The sequence below is a fragment of the Vigna radiata genome, chromosome 4 (assembly GCF_000741045.1).
Source record: "Vigna radiata var. radiata cultivar VC1973A chromosome 4, Vradiata_ver6, whole genome shotgun sequence".
NCBI classification, from domain to species: Eukaryota; Viridiplantae; Streptophyta; class Magnoliopsida; order Fabales; family Fabaceae; genus Vigna; species Vigna radiata.
Window position 1 is genome coordinate 3,247,762 of NC_028354.1, and position 14,456 is coordinate 3,262,217.

The following is a 14,456-nucleotide window of genomic DNA, read 5'->3' on the forward strand; positions in this document are numbered from 1 at the left end:
CCCCCCCCCCCCCCCCCCCCCTCTTAGTGTGATAAATTGAGTCATTTTATTTTAACAATTACAATGTCCACACCTTTTATGCATGAATGAATATCATTGTTGACAACTTTGAGATTGTTATAGAACACACCAACTAATTATAGATAATAGTCACCCTACATCTGAACAAAAGTATATAGACCTTGATGAGTGAGTTTTTCTGGAAATATAAATCCTTCACCTTTGAATAGAGATAACTCGAGTGACTTGTGTGGAACAACTTCTTTGACTCTTTTCCATCCCATAAACCTTTCTCTAGCAACACTGTCATTGATCCATTTTGAAGTACTTGCATTTCTTTGAAATGGAGGAACCCTTCTAGTGCGTTTCGATGAAGAGGATGATGCCATGTTCATAGGATTCAACAGAAAAACAATCTTACACAACTTTGTAGGCTTTTGCTTATAGCAAACAACGAGACACAACAACACACAAACTATTTTCCAATAAAACACTTGTAAGGGTGCGAAACAAAAATTCACATAATCAATCCCAATCAAAATTTCAAAACATGAAAGCCCATAACAGAGAATTTTAATCGATTTTATTAAAACCATAGTCGGCTTTGTGCTTAATAGTATATTACCAAAACAGAGAAACACATACACAGAACATAATATACTCTATACATAACACAGTCGATTAAGAGTCGTGCAATCAGATTTTCACACAAACAAATCAGTAACATAGATACTCATTAATCATGCATTTTACAATCATTGCATGAGTATATGAAAATAGTTGCTATAGTTACCACATTGTAGATACTCAAGAACTTAAGATTTCTTCACTGTAGTTCATCCTTGAGTTCTGTTACTACTACAACAACAACTTATTTACCTACAAAACAATTAAATGGTTTTGTTGTAGGTACCCATATAAATTTGGGTCCTTTCTTGTCAGTTACAGGGGGTTGTTCCTTAGGAATCCACTTATCTTTTCCCTTTGGAACTCCAACCTTTCTGTAGTATCAATTTTTTACATTATGGCCAATAGTATTACAGTAAAAACATGCATTTGTAACAGGTTTACTAAGATCAATAAACTTCTTAGAATTTATCTTATTACTCTTTGCTTTATACCCAATACCTTGCTTATTAATTGCTTTACCAGATGATCTTAACACAACATCTAAATTTTCTTTTCTTTGAGTAAATTTAGCTAAAGTGCTGGTTAAGTAATTAATTTTTTCTGTGCACAGGAAAATTATCACAATTCTTTTCTACAATATGTATTCCAGTTTTAACATTCTTTGTAGATTTTAAAGCAATTTCTAGCTCCTGTTTCAACTTATCATTTTCCTCTACAAGAATATCAATTCTATATCCATAGTCTTTCCTTTCAGAGGATAATCGATTCACCTTGTATTGGAGTCGTGTAGCTTCTGCATGAATTTCTTGAAATGAATCTAGTAGCATGTCATACTTGACTTTGGTCGGCTCACTCTCGAAATCATCATCACTGTCATTTATCAAAGTGTGGAGAGCCTGGCATAAAACACAAATTTGACTCATCTTCAACACTACAATCATCATCGCTTGAAGAATCATCATCATTATTCTCCTAGGCTATATATGTTTGTCTTTGCTTTCTGTTTTTGTCCTAAGGGTACGTTGCTTTCTGCTTATTCTTCAAGTCTGGACAATCAAGCTTTATGTGGCCATCCTTTCCACATTCATAACATTACACAATGTTCTTCTTGAACTCTTTCTTCCTCCTCTTGAAACACCTGCATTATCAGTTGCAAAATTTCTATTCTTCATGAATCTATTAAATTTTCTCACATCATATTCATGATTTCCTTTTCTGATACTTCTGCATCTGATTCAGCTTCAGATTCAGTCTTCTTGGAGGGTCTCTTGCTAGTGGCTTTGAGTGCAATCAATTTCTTCTCCTCAATTTCTTCTTCCTCTCTCAACCTTCCGAGTTCTAATTCATGCTCCTTAAGCTTGCCAAAAAGGGTTTCCTTATTCATGTTAGTTAAATATCTAGATTCTGAAATAGTAGTTTCCTTTGATTGCCAACTTCTGTTGAGACTCTTTAGGATTTTGATGTTGATCTCTTCCTTGTCAAACACTTTGTTGAGAACCATCAAGTGATTTACTATATGAGTGAATATTTTCTGCATCTCATAGATGGTCTCACCAGCCTTCATCCTGAATAGCTTATATTGATGCACAAGAGAGTTCTTTCTAGCACGTTTCACCTCATCAGTGCCTTCATGTGTTACTTCAAGAACTTCCCACATTTCTTTGGCAGTCTTGAATTAGGAAATCCTAAAAAACTCATCCATAGTTAGTGTAGAGACAATTACATTTCTAGCTTTAACATCATATTGAGCTCTTTGATTCTTATCCTGAGTCCACTCAGAAAAGTTTTTCAAAACAGTTTTTCCATTGATAATTTGAGTGGGTTCATATGGACAGTTAAGAATAGCATGCCACACACCTTTATCTATGGATTCAAGAAAAATCTGCATCCTGATTTAAAAAAAAAAAACATAATTCTCACCAGCAAATAGAGGTGGTTTATTTGTTGACGCACCTTCACCAAAACTTTGAGAAGTATAAGCCAGTTTTCAGGATCGAATCGATTAAACAGAAATAATAAACAATACAGACAAGCAACAAGAACACCCTCTTCTGTTGTCAAACCCTTTGAGGCACCCTCAAAGTCAAGAACATTGTTCTTCTTCCTGCAAACACCGCAGGGAATCCAAGCCAATCTTCAAAGATTTCGACGAATCCTGATCACACAGATTACACCTTTTTTTTACAGATAGATCAAACGTTCAAACCCAGTAAACCTTGCTTCGCAAGAAAGCTTCAAGTCTTTGATCACCATGGTCAATCTTTGGTTCTTAGAGCTTTTCTTTCCTCTATAAGATCACACAACATTTTCTGAAAGATATGAAAGTGTTAATTCCCAAAAGTTCTTAGAAAATTCAAATCAACGTCAATTTATAGTATTACACACATCAGACACATTTTAATCGATTTAGCTATTAATCTAGTTGAATACATCTTGCAGTTATAACAATCTAACAACAATCACAACAATTATTTGAATGCTCAATTAATGTAATCGACTTGCATTAAATGTTTGGTCAACACATTTAAAAATATGACCATTAAGACCGTTATGTCAAGCATTTAACCAATTTTCAAAACAACAACTAATTAACTTAGTCGAATACAAGTTGCATGCATCGATTAAGTAACAACACTTAGCACATTTTTGAAAACTTTTTTTCTTAAAATATTTCACAACACATTCGAAAAGAGTTTGTGCAAACACACGAGTTTTAATCGATTTACTCAATAATTTAATCGACTTAAAATTGTTGTTTTGCCACACTTTAAAGTTCAACCAAAATGCTTGTGGATTTTCTTTTCCGAAAACATATGTTGTGCATCCACAGATGAAATTACATATTAAACAGAGTGGTATGCTGTAAACAACACAATAATGTTCACATATATGCTTTAACAAATATAACAAATTAAGCAAAAACATATAACAAATTAGGTTAAATTCATATTAAGTTTCAGTAGATGCGATCTTGATTAAGTTTGATAAATATAAAAACATGTTAAATTGATCAATTTGAATGATTTTAAGTTGGATTAGACTATACTCATATATCAAATCAAATTTAGTCCAACTTAAATTTGATAGACTAAACCTACATTAGACCAAAACTCAAGTTGAATTTGACCAATATTAAATTAAATTATATTTAAAAAAAATCAAGTCGAGTTTAATAAGTTTAATTTGAAAAAATTAAAAATATAATAATTAATCTAATTCAAATTAAAAAATGGATTTGAAATATAAAGACTTAAGCGGTCTTTAAACTCAACAATTAGTGTTGATATCAAGATTGGTATCCCCAACCTTGATAGATTAACCCACATTACACCAAACTCAAAGTTAAATTTAGTTAATATTAAATTAAATTGTATTTAAGAAAAAATGAAGTCAGCTTTAATAAGTTAAATTTGAAAAAAAAATTAGAAATATAACAATTAATCTAATTCAAATTAAAAAGTCTAAGTCAATTTGATATACTCAAAATGTATTTGAAATGTAAAGGCTTAACTGGTCTTCAAATGACGTATTTTTTTGTTCTGTTTCTGACGTATTTACTTCTTTTGAAAAAAAAAACAACATATTTTTATATTACGAATAAATATTGCAAACAAATATAATTTGACACAAACTTCTGTTACTTGCTTTTGACACTAGCTTATTTTAATAAATTTTACAATGAAAAAAAAATCAAATATTAAGGGCATATTTAGAGTTTTTTTTTTCTAAAAACATTTAGAAAAAGAATTAAAAGATGAAATTTATTTTTTAGTAAATTAAAATTAAAAACATTAAGAATGAAAAAGTTACATTGCAAATATCCCAATATTAAATACATATTTAGAGAACTTCTTTGCGCGAAATGAAACACCTCAATTTACGATGTTATAAAGATATCATTTTAGTGTAAAAATAAATACAAATCATTAAAGCAACTTGTAAAGTTTAATTCAAAACCTTCAAATTTGAAATTAATTTCAAACAACCAATTTAAAACAATTGAAAACATTGTTCCGTCAAACAAAATTATAAACTACGTCGGTACTTAAAATTACCAAAAAATAAAATTTTCAAGTCTTTCGTTATTCTCGCCGCATTAAGCATCCACCTGGCTACCTGTATCACCATCTGCTCCCGTATAACAATCTGAGTCATACAATCATCGCATGTGGAAACCACAATCACAAACAAATGCAAGGGTGAGCTAACAAAATAAACATCGATTCAAACGATATAACATTTATATCACAGTTGTTGAGTCTTTATCACCATTCAATCACATCTAACAATCATTAATACTCAATAAGACAATAACAACCATTATCACATGCTTAAATCGTTTCCTTAACTAGAATTCGTACCATTCCCTTTAGCTCTACCTCACCTGTCGAGCAAGGCAACTCATGCCTACACCAAATTCTCTTATAACCCCCTTTTTTTTTTCTTTTTTTTCCTTCTATACTTCAACAGATATTCTATTTTACCGAAATAGAACGATTCGAGTGGTCCTCCACCGCAGCTTCGGACCTATCTCCCCTGCTCCTAAATGTCCCTCACGACATTGAACTCAACATGAGTCGGAACCCTATGGGTGAGACATCCCTCCCTTTCTATCCTCCTGCAAGAGGAAAGGTTAGCACTCAAATTTTCAGTCTCTTCTACCACCCCTCAAGAACGAAGAGACCCACCTTTCTACCCTCCCACAAAAGAAAATGTGCAACCAAAAGGATAAAAGTATAGTCAGAAAACATAACTACCATTATTATTATCATACCAATATAAAAGTCAACCCAAAAAAAAAATTAAAAGTCCATGCCAAATGCCATGTACTTCATTGGCCATCCCACTATTGCTTTCGTAAATTCGTACATGTTGTAGGGTGCCAATACCTTCCCTACACGTAACCGACTCCCGAACCCAATCTTTGGTTTTCGTGGACTGTGCTTTATCATTTTATGGTTTTTCCGTAGTTTTCCAGAATAAACTATGGTGGCGACTCCAAAACATTTTCAAAACTTGTTTTCTTTTTGGATCGTCGTCCCATCGCGATTCCGGTTGCGACACTAGGGTTTCTAGATTGAAACTTGATGAAGAACATGTGTAGGAACATGAGAAATTAGGACTTTTGATTTCTATGCATGAGTTGATGAAATAGAAACCTTTTGAACTGATTAAACTGCATAAATTTGGTATGGAATTAGGAAATCTATGATAGAGTGGAGATTAGTGCATTTAGGAAGGGGCTTTTTAAGAACCTAGACGTCGTTGTTGAGCGGTCCATTTGGACCCTGAGCGGTGGGCGTCACATTTGTGTGGTTGCTTGATTTCCTGATGCAAGGACACTGAGGGGTCCTATTCTTCCCTCAGCGTTGGACAGTGCTTGATTTGGAGTATAATTGATGATTTACTAACCTCTAATGATGAATCTCTGTGGTTTTATGAACTTTATTTGATGTAAGGATGTCGTCATCATCAAGGAGAATGAAGACTGTGGGAAACAAAAGGAAAGAGACGGAGAGGCCGAGAAGATTCTATTCTCCTAGGTTCCTTTCCAGGAAAAATGAGGAACATTATGTGACTGTGCAGGAAAGAAGACTGTTGATGGAGAGGAAGGCTATTTTCATCCCAAACCTAGCTCCTTAGTTTAGGGTGGAGATTGACAGAAGGAACTAGGAGAAGCTGGACATGTATCCTGCACCAGCTAGCATAGAACTTGTGAAGGAGTTCTACACAAATGCCTTATCTAGAGGAGGAGTGGAGATGGATAGGTTTACTAGCTATGTTAGGGGGAAAATTGTTCACTATGACCCCGACACCATCAACAATTTCTTAGGCACTGAGTGGCCAGGTGAGCAGTGCCAGTATGCAGCATATATAGGGGAGTTTAGAGATCATGAGGATATTGAGAGGGTGATGTGTGTCCCTGGAGGACATTTTCAGAGGAACCCAAATAGAGTGCCCGTCAACATCAAGAGGGCAGATCTGACTCCTCTGGCAAAGTACTGGATGACATTTACTCATGTCAATATTCAGTCGTGCTCCCATGTTTCTAATATTACCATGCACAGGATTATCTTCATCTACTGTATGTCGAGGCAGATGGATGTGAATGTTGGTGAGATCATCGCTAACGAGATTCAGAGTTGTGCTACTACTGTGAGTAGCAGGATATCGTTGGGACATTTGTCCCTGATTACCTTTTTGTGTCAGCAGGTTGGGATGGACACTTCTGTTCCACCATACGAGAGGCCTAGGAAGGCTATAGATGCCTCCTATTATCGATAATTTTGCGGAGGAGATGAGACAGTTGGAGCAGTACCTAGGAGATGTCCTAGGAGAGGAGCAGCCCAGCAGGAGGATGCATCTGCACAGCCTGTAGAGCCGTTCCATATGAGGGACATGTACATGTCCATGATGAAGGCCAGATTGGAGTTTATTCGTAGGGGGCAGATAGCTATTGCCGAGATGATAATAGGGCTGTATGACACACCACCAGTGCACAGGTGGACTATGGATGAGTTCCATAGTGCTATGGCTTGGCCTTAAGAGCAGGCACAAGGTAGAGGATCTGGAGTAGCTAGAGCACCAGGCATAGATGAGGATGACGAGGTGGATGACTTTAGGATGCTGAAGCTGGAGATCAAGAGGACTCAGATAATGACATGAGTTGAGAGGGCGTCTACTGATGGATGTCAGTGCTTAGGACAGGGGTTTTATCTTTCTCTTTTGTACTTTGAATTTTTAGACTAGGTTGAATTATGTTGAGTAGTATAGGTGTTTGTGCTTGGCTTGAACATTGTTTTTGACTATGGTTTGATTTGATGATTAGTGCATGATGAGTTTATTTTATCATGATTGGATGTGGATGATGATTGAGATTGTATTACATGCTGATATACAGGTGAATGGTTCACTAGCTATGTGAACAAATGTGTGATGATTTATGATTGTGGTTATGATGCTAAGCAGGGTGTATGAATGATATGTGAGAAAGCATAGTTGTGTAAGGTTTTGAGCTTCGGAGTGTTCATTGATATATGTGTTGTTCATATGAAAGCATGAATGATATTGCCAGAGTCTTTATAATTGATTGAAATACATGCTTATGTCATATGATCAAGGCCATTTTTTGTAGCCCTTACTTAACCAAATTTTCGCCCAAAGTGATTGGAATTATGTGATTTACCCTTTTTGAACCTTAGCCTTAAACAGGATGAAAACCCTTGCTTTGAAAATATTTACCTTGAGTTGGGTGGAGAATAATTGTATGGTACTGAAAAGGTTCAAGTTTGGGGTTGATTGGGGAAATTTGAAAGGCAAAAGAAAGACATTGAGCTCAAGTGTTGAAGAAAAGAAAAAGCATGAGAAAAGAAAAAGCACGAAAGATGAGATCAATGTAAAAAATAAAAGAATAGGGAAGAAGTAAGGAATGAGTAAGATTGGTTAAGAAGTTGGTACTTGAATTTTGAATGTTAAAATAGCTCTCTTGACTCAAGGATTTTGTGCTCCAAAAAAACCAATTTTTTCTTGTTAGCCCAGCCTCATTTTAAGCCTTGAAAAAGTCCTTGTTATGGCATTTGTATGTGAGAATATTAATTGTATTAGATGAAGGGCAATTTTGTTTCAGGTGACATGTGAATAGTAGATAGATGGAGAACCCTCTTAAACACTTGAGTGATTGAGTGAAACACTTGCTTGGAGAGAATTGATAAATTCCACGTTTACATTTGTGCTTAGTTGATTGATCATTCATAAGTAAAATATCTGTTGGAACATATGTGATCATGTGAACTGAATTGAATTGAAAGCAAGTATGCATTTTGATAAGATTCCATTGAAAATCTGAATTGAGTAAAGACTTGTTCTGAGAAGAATGAATTTTGAGATTGTTGAACTATTTTGATGAAAAAGTGGAAGGCCAAGTTTTGTTTTTTCGCTTGAGGACAAGCAAAGTTCTAAGCTTTTGGTTATGATAACGGTCAAAAAACCGTTATTTTTATGCTTCAATTTGATATCAAAACACACCCTTTATGGCTTAGAATGAGCTTAGAATCAAGTAAAACACTTAGTTGAGTCACATGAGAGTCAAAAGTTGTTTTAAGAGATATTGTGCTTGTTTTTGCATTGTTTTGCAGGGTTTTGATGAGAATTGAAGATGGAAGTGAAGTAGGGAGGACTTAGACTCAAGAAAAAGGAAAAAAGGAAGAAAAGAAGAGTCAAGTTCACCGTTCAGCGCCAATTCAAGCGCTGAGCGCCAGTCTCGTAAGGGAATCCACTGTTTCTCGCTTGAGCAGCAGCGCTGAGCGTCCTGCGATTATGAGACAAATCGTTGAGCGGCAAACTGGACCGCTGAGCGACCTACGGCTTGGAGGCAAATCGCTGAGTGGCCAAATTAGGCGCTGAGCGGTGGAATGTTGGGCTTGGGCTTAAACTCTGTTACTTTTATGCGTTATAAATAGACCAAGTGCGATTCTCAAAGTAATCTTTTGGCAAACAAAGACATCCAGAGCACTTCTACACTTCTTGGAGGAGATTTCTTGGATGCTTAGGCTCCAATCTATCAAATCTAGGGTTTACTCTTTCATTCTTTCATTTAATTCCATCTAGTTTCACCATGTCTATGGTGAACTAAACCCTTTGTTGTTGGGGAACAATGTAATCTTTAGAAACTCTCTTATATTGAAATTCTTATTTTATTCACATGCTTATATTATCAATTGTTGGGTTTCTTATCTATGCTTAATGCTTCTATCATTTAACTCATTCGGTAAGAAGATATTTGCCTTTGTCGATACGGGAACATACGGGAAAGTCATGAACTGATAGGAAATTCCTTGATTAAGCAATACTACCTAGAGATAGGGTAGAACGATCAATTGTATTTTGCTTCTATACTCTAATGCATTATTAATTACTCAGGAAGACTAGAGATAGTAAACTAGTGATTAATAGTAGGCTCTTTTCGCCAAAGAATTTGGTTTAGGATAGACCAAGAAAGTTTGCATGACAATTAGATAATAAAAAAATAGATATAAAAGGACGGATAAGATGAAATTGACTCTTCTTTCCTTCCTATTTTATTTTCCTCTTTTCTTAAGTCTAAGTCCTCCCTACTTCACTTTCATCTTCAATTCTCACATGCAAAAACAATCATAATATCTCTTAAATCAAATTGAAACATAAAAAAAAACACTGTTGAATTCATAAACCAGTATAGTTACTTACTTACCTATAACGATCATTCGATCACTCATACTTTTATATTAACTTCTGTAACCCCACCTTCATTTATATATATATATATATATATATATATATATATATATATATATATATATATATAATACATTATCTTACAAACATTATTCTATGCACCGAAGCCATTAAAGTTACCCAAATTAATATATTAAAATACCTTTATACAAGGATTTCAGCCAGCTTTCTAGTTCAACCATGACCATGCAAAATGAAGGTTTATTCACCAAAAGCTACTTCCTTTTCCCCCGTTTTTTTTCATTTTAGAACCCACTGTTACATGATAAACCTACATATTGATATTTCCTCAAGAACCACATTCTTCCACAAACAAAACCAATCTGTCTATCTATCATAAACCAATCTATTTCATAGCCATTAAACCTTCTCGGACACCCATAAATCTATTATAACCATGATACCCGTGACACGCGCAACCCTATGCATCCAAAAATCAAGAGCACTTCTCCCACTGCTAATGTTATTATCATATTTGTTATTATCATATTGTTATTATGACCTAACTAATGGAACGGAATGAAACTAAGAGGTTATAGAACTAAGAGACAACATAAAACATGATTATCACAACATGCATTTCTCTTAATACGTATTTTATTTATGATTCATAATTTTCAAGTACAACAGCTTAATACATATTTTATTTATGATTGATAGTTCTCAAGTACAAGAGGGCATAACATATTATGCCTACTGCATAAGGAAAAACCTTAACATATGAGTACTTATGTAGTAGAAAGCATATATTAATTAGGATAGCTGGTTTAAACTATGATGTTGTTTAACTGTGGCAAGAGACACATGCACATTCTGAACCACATCTGCATCCACTTCCAGCAGCAGCAGTTCTGGGACATGAGCATGGATTGCATCCACAGTGCTCTCCGCACGTGCATGTCACGTGTTCACCTCCTCCTCCTCCCGCTGTAGTGGAAGCACTCCTGCACCTGCAAGAAGAACCGCCAGGGCATGGAACTGTGCAGCCACAGGTGTTATCACAGGCATTTCCACCTCTGTCACTCATTTTCTCTCACTCACTCTCAAAATATGCTTCTAGGGCAGCCTTTTATACATATTTCAACCGACAACACCAGATGTCACCCTCACATGCTACGTGGCAACACCTTTGCATGCAATTCATCTGCTCAAACCACGTAACCTCCTAAGTTGTAGAACTTGTCTTTGTCTCTCTTGTTCTCCATGTCCTATTCTCCATTCTATGTGTCAACGTGCACCTTCTACGTCTTTCATAAAGGATAAAGTCTCAACTGATAAAGTATCAACAGAATAAACCAAATCCTGTGTTTCAATTTAAAGGTGGATAGGAGAGAATGAATTTTACAGAAAAAAATGAAGGTGTTATCTGGATTAGAAAAAAAAAAAACTATGAAAACAAAAGCATCTTTTTAATTTTATCCTTATTATTATAAATTTTTTCATAATTTTACTTTTTAAATTTTATAATTATTCACAAAATTAATAAATTATCTACAATGAGAAAACTATCTACAATATTTTATATTTTACTGCTCATATTTTTTTTCAAAATTTATTTTAATAGTCGTTTTTCTAAACTAAAACAACTATTCTATTTTTTTTTATTCTTTAACTTACCGTTTCTTTAAATTTAATTATTTTTCAAACTAAAATTAATATTTTATTAATTCACATATATGTTATTTTAATAATAATTCATATTATATTATATTATTATAAAAATTTAATACAATATAATTATATAAAAATAATATATATATATATATATATATAAAACAAAATATGTCCATCTACATATTTTATACATTATGTCAATATTTCTTCATAAAACTTCCCATCAAAATCAAAGAAAGTTTTCAAAATAATTTATATTGTTTTTGGTGCACTATCGCATTGATTCTCCAACTTTCTACCCAAACTGATGATCGCAGAGTTCCCTCATCAAGAAAAACACGTGATTAGTTTAAAGCGGTAGCCTCAACTCCAACTCGTAGATAAATTTGAATTCTTTTATTTAAGAAAAATATTTTGTTTACCTTAAAAACACCACCACTTTACAATTTACTTTCAAAAATAATATAATTATTAAAAAACATTTACATTGTAAAACTGTGGTTTAGAAGTGGTGGTAGTCTAAATACAATGAGACTCGATTATTTTAATATTAAAACAGGTTTATTATAAATAGTTTTGTTATAAATGAGTTTGATTATTTTAAAACATATCATCTCTCTAAAAAAAACACTTTTCTAGAGTTCTCTCACTTCTCTCTACAAATTATTATTCCTCAATCATCTGTTCGACGATCAGGGAGTGCCTAAACGATCCTTGCGTCGAGGGCTACAATTTCTACCGATCAATTTCCTGTTTTGAGTCAGTAAGTTTGTTTCCCTCTTTCTTCTCAATTTCTTGAACTGTGAGCATGCAACAAATTGTGTTTGCATGTATCTAATAGCTTTTCTCTTCAATTTCTAGCTCAATTTAGGTTCTAAGATTTCTCTCCAATCACCAATTGGTGAGTTGTAGGTTTTGTAGAGTTTCCTTGCGCTACAAGCATCGGTCGGGATTTTCTAGAGCAGTGTTGTGTTTCTCTATGGTAAGGGAAGCTAGAAATGTCTTTAAATTGTAATTTGATTGTGTATGTTGTTGAGAATATAATTTCTAAACTCTTATATGTGAAATCATGTTGTATAGTAAGTAAAATATATGTAAAATTGACAGTATTTTTAGTATGGAATGATGATATGAGATTGTGAACCTGCATGGGATGATATTACCTTTATTAATATTGGGTGTTTATGATGTTAGAAATCTGTTATGGGAATATTTGGTAACAAGTAGGAAGTAATTACTCCTGATTTTGGGTTATTTAGAAAGAAGTGTAGTAAAAATGAGCATTAGGGGTTTGGTGTGCAATTGGTCTATGGGGAGAGCCTTGGTAAGTCAAATAGGATTGAGTTAAGGCCTTAAGTTGATCAAAAACAGGTTGAAAGTAGTAGAATTAGATTTGGGTCTCTAGGTTGAGAAATTTGATGTTTCGAAATAGAAATTGGTTCATAAATACTTTAGATTGAGGTTAGTGAGGTGTAGGAACACTTAGTCAAATCTAATTAAGTTTATAACACAAAGTAGGATGGTTAGAAGTTGGGAAAAATAGTTAGAAGTGGTAAACTTGGGTTAAGTTGCATAATTCTGCAGAATTCGTGCTGCAAAATTATGTAGACTCACTGAGCGAATGGATTCCCACAGCGATTCACCCTACCGAGCTGCTCTTTGCCAAGGCATTCGCACAGTGAATAGATGCGTTGTGTGAATGGTTCGAGAGGTTTTCTCTTTGTCTGATGATCCGCCTAGCGAATCTGGGCATTGTGCGACTGGTGGTGGCCTGGGATCACTGCTAGTTTAATTTGAATGACGAAGGGGTGCGTTATGCGAGTGTTTGAGGAGTTTGAGCCACTGCTTGGTGCTCTCGCATAGCGAATTGGGGCTCTGTGCGAGGGGTTAGGTTTTGATATTATTGAGAATTTATTCGCACAACAAATCGTTGTGTGACTATTATGAGGGGTGAGTCTCTGTCTGACGATTCGCATAGCGAGTTGGGCCGTTGTGCGAAGAACCTCTAGATTCGCTTTGCGAGGTTGTGCGCTGAGCAAATAGTCCTGGTTTAACTTGCTTTGTTCTTACATATTCTTGTTGATTTAAATGATGCATTGAAATATATTGGATGATGTATAGATATATGTTGGATTACATGAGTATTAAAAGTTGAAGTTGTGAATTCAAAGGGAACTAAAGTATGTTTTCAAAGTGGAATCTCTTGGTGATATATAAGTGTGTTTGGAATAAATACAGGGAGCTCAGTATTGGGGTTATCCTAACACTCTAATGATCTGTCATTATCATATAGAGAGGATTGATTCATGTGGTGAGAGTAGTAGGAGGTCCTAGTGTAGACACTACTTGGAGGTCTATTGCACGGTAACAGACTTACCTTGTGTGTTTGGTAGGGTAAAACCCATGGCAATAGCTTTGCAAAGTAGTAGAGGCCACCATAAATGCACAACCCACCATAGCTTAATATTCATTCTAAGTCCGAACAGTCAAGTCTAGGTCATAACATGTTAGGATGTTTGAACTAGTCTATCTTGCGCGAATACTTGTGTGTATGTTGTATGTTATAAATGTGTGAATGCTTTTAAATCTAGCTTACGCTTGCTTTTCTGTTGTTTGTCTTTGTATGTTGTTTCTCTTTTGCGATGATCACCTAATGGTGTGAGCTTAGGGATTCACCTTTTCAATTGCTCCAGTTAGGGGTGGGGGAGAAGCAAATGAGTTGTTAGATAGATCTACATAAGTAGATCTCTTCTTTGAGTAAGGTTTTTTTACCTAGTTGTTCTTTTAGCATCTTTGTAACGTTTCATTATGGTAGTTTTATACTATTAAAATGGGATGTTATATACATACATGAAAAACTAGTAAGAACATATTCCTATGTTTTTATATTTTATAATAATAATAAATAAGAAAATTATTATTATTTTTCTTATTAAGAA

At 34.5% G+C, this 14,456-nt stretch overlaps 1 protein-coding gene across 1 annotated transcript; it reads right to left on the minus strand.

The window, feature by feature from the left end:
- Window positions 1–10,482: 10,482 nt before the first annotated feature.
- Window positions 10,483–10,963, minus strand: LOC106759067 (metallothionein-like protein 4B). The gene has a single exon (XM_014642079.2). The coding sequence runs from the start codon at window positions 10,928–10,930 to the stop codon at window positions 10,688–10,690; it is 243 nt and encodes an 80-aa protein (XP_014497565.1). The 5' UTR covers window positions 10,931–10,963; the 3' UTR covers window positions 10,483–10,687.
- Window positions 10,964–14,456: the final 3,493 nt, after the last annotated feature.